At 63.9% G+C, this 617-nt stretch overlaps 1 protein-coding gene across 1 annotated transcript in view; it reads left to right on the top strand.

Moving 5' to 3' along the window:
- The window catches only part of RAB25 (RAB25, member RAS oncogene family), a 2,746-nt gene extending 2,256 nt beyond the window's left edge, over nt 1–490 (top strand). The window contains exon 5 of the mRNA XM_010149853.1: nt 360–490. Within this exon, the coding sequence (XP_010148155.1) occupies nt 360–490 (131 nt within the window). The remainder of the gene's footprint in view (nt 1–359) is intronic.
- The last annotated feature ends 127 nt before the right edge of the window (nt 491–617 follow it).

Here is a 617-nt window from a genome sequence, read left to right as displayed (position 1 = left end):
CGGCAGCCAGCGGCATGGGGGCAGGAGCGCAGTGATGTGTGCCGTGCCTTGCCGTGCCATACTGTGCCAAGCCCGGCGAGCACGGGGTGAAGCACTAATCCCAGGTTGGGCAAGAGGAAATTGCCCAAGTGCAGGGTGTTCCCCAGGCACCGCAGGGATGCAGCGTGGGGGAGTTGCTCCCTTGTCACCCCTTAACTCATCCCCTCTGCTGCGTAAAGGGGAAGGAGAGGCACCGACGTGCCAAGCAGGGGGTCAGAGGGTGAGCAGTGGGGGCTGCAGGCTCGAAGCTGTCTCTGCTTCTTCGGGGGGCCCTTGGCTGGCACACAGATACCCCCACACCGGCTCCTCTTGCTTTGCAGAGATCTTCCAGAAAGTGCAGAAGCAGAAGCAGAGGAGCAGCCAAAGCAACACGGTGTCACTTGCCAGTGAGAGCCCAGAGGGTGCAGCCCCCACACAGATGGAGAAGCGCCCGTGTTGTGTGGCCCTCTGAGCTGGCCAGGCACCCCCGGGAAGCCCCGGGGACCCCCACAGCCCCGGGACATGCCAGTGGTGTAGAGCTGGGTCTGTCATTATGCAGACTCGTCTGGCCACCGGCACAGGCTGGGGGTGTCCAGACC

Source organism: Eurypyga helias, unplaced genomic scaffold, assembly GCF_000690775.1.
Source record: "Eurypyga helias isolate BGI_N326 unplaced genomic scaffold, ASM69077v1 scaffold25514, whole genome shotgun sequence".
Classification (NCBI taxonomy): Eukaryota; Metazoa; Chordata; class Aves; order Eurypygiformes; family Eurypygidae; genus Eurypyga; species Eurypyga helias.
This window is presented reverse-complemented; position numbering and strand designations above follow the sequence as displayed.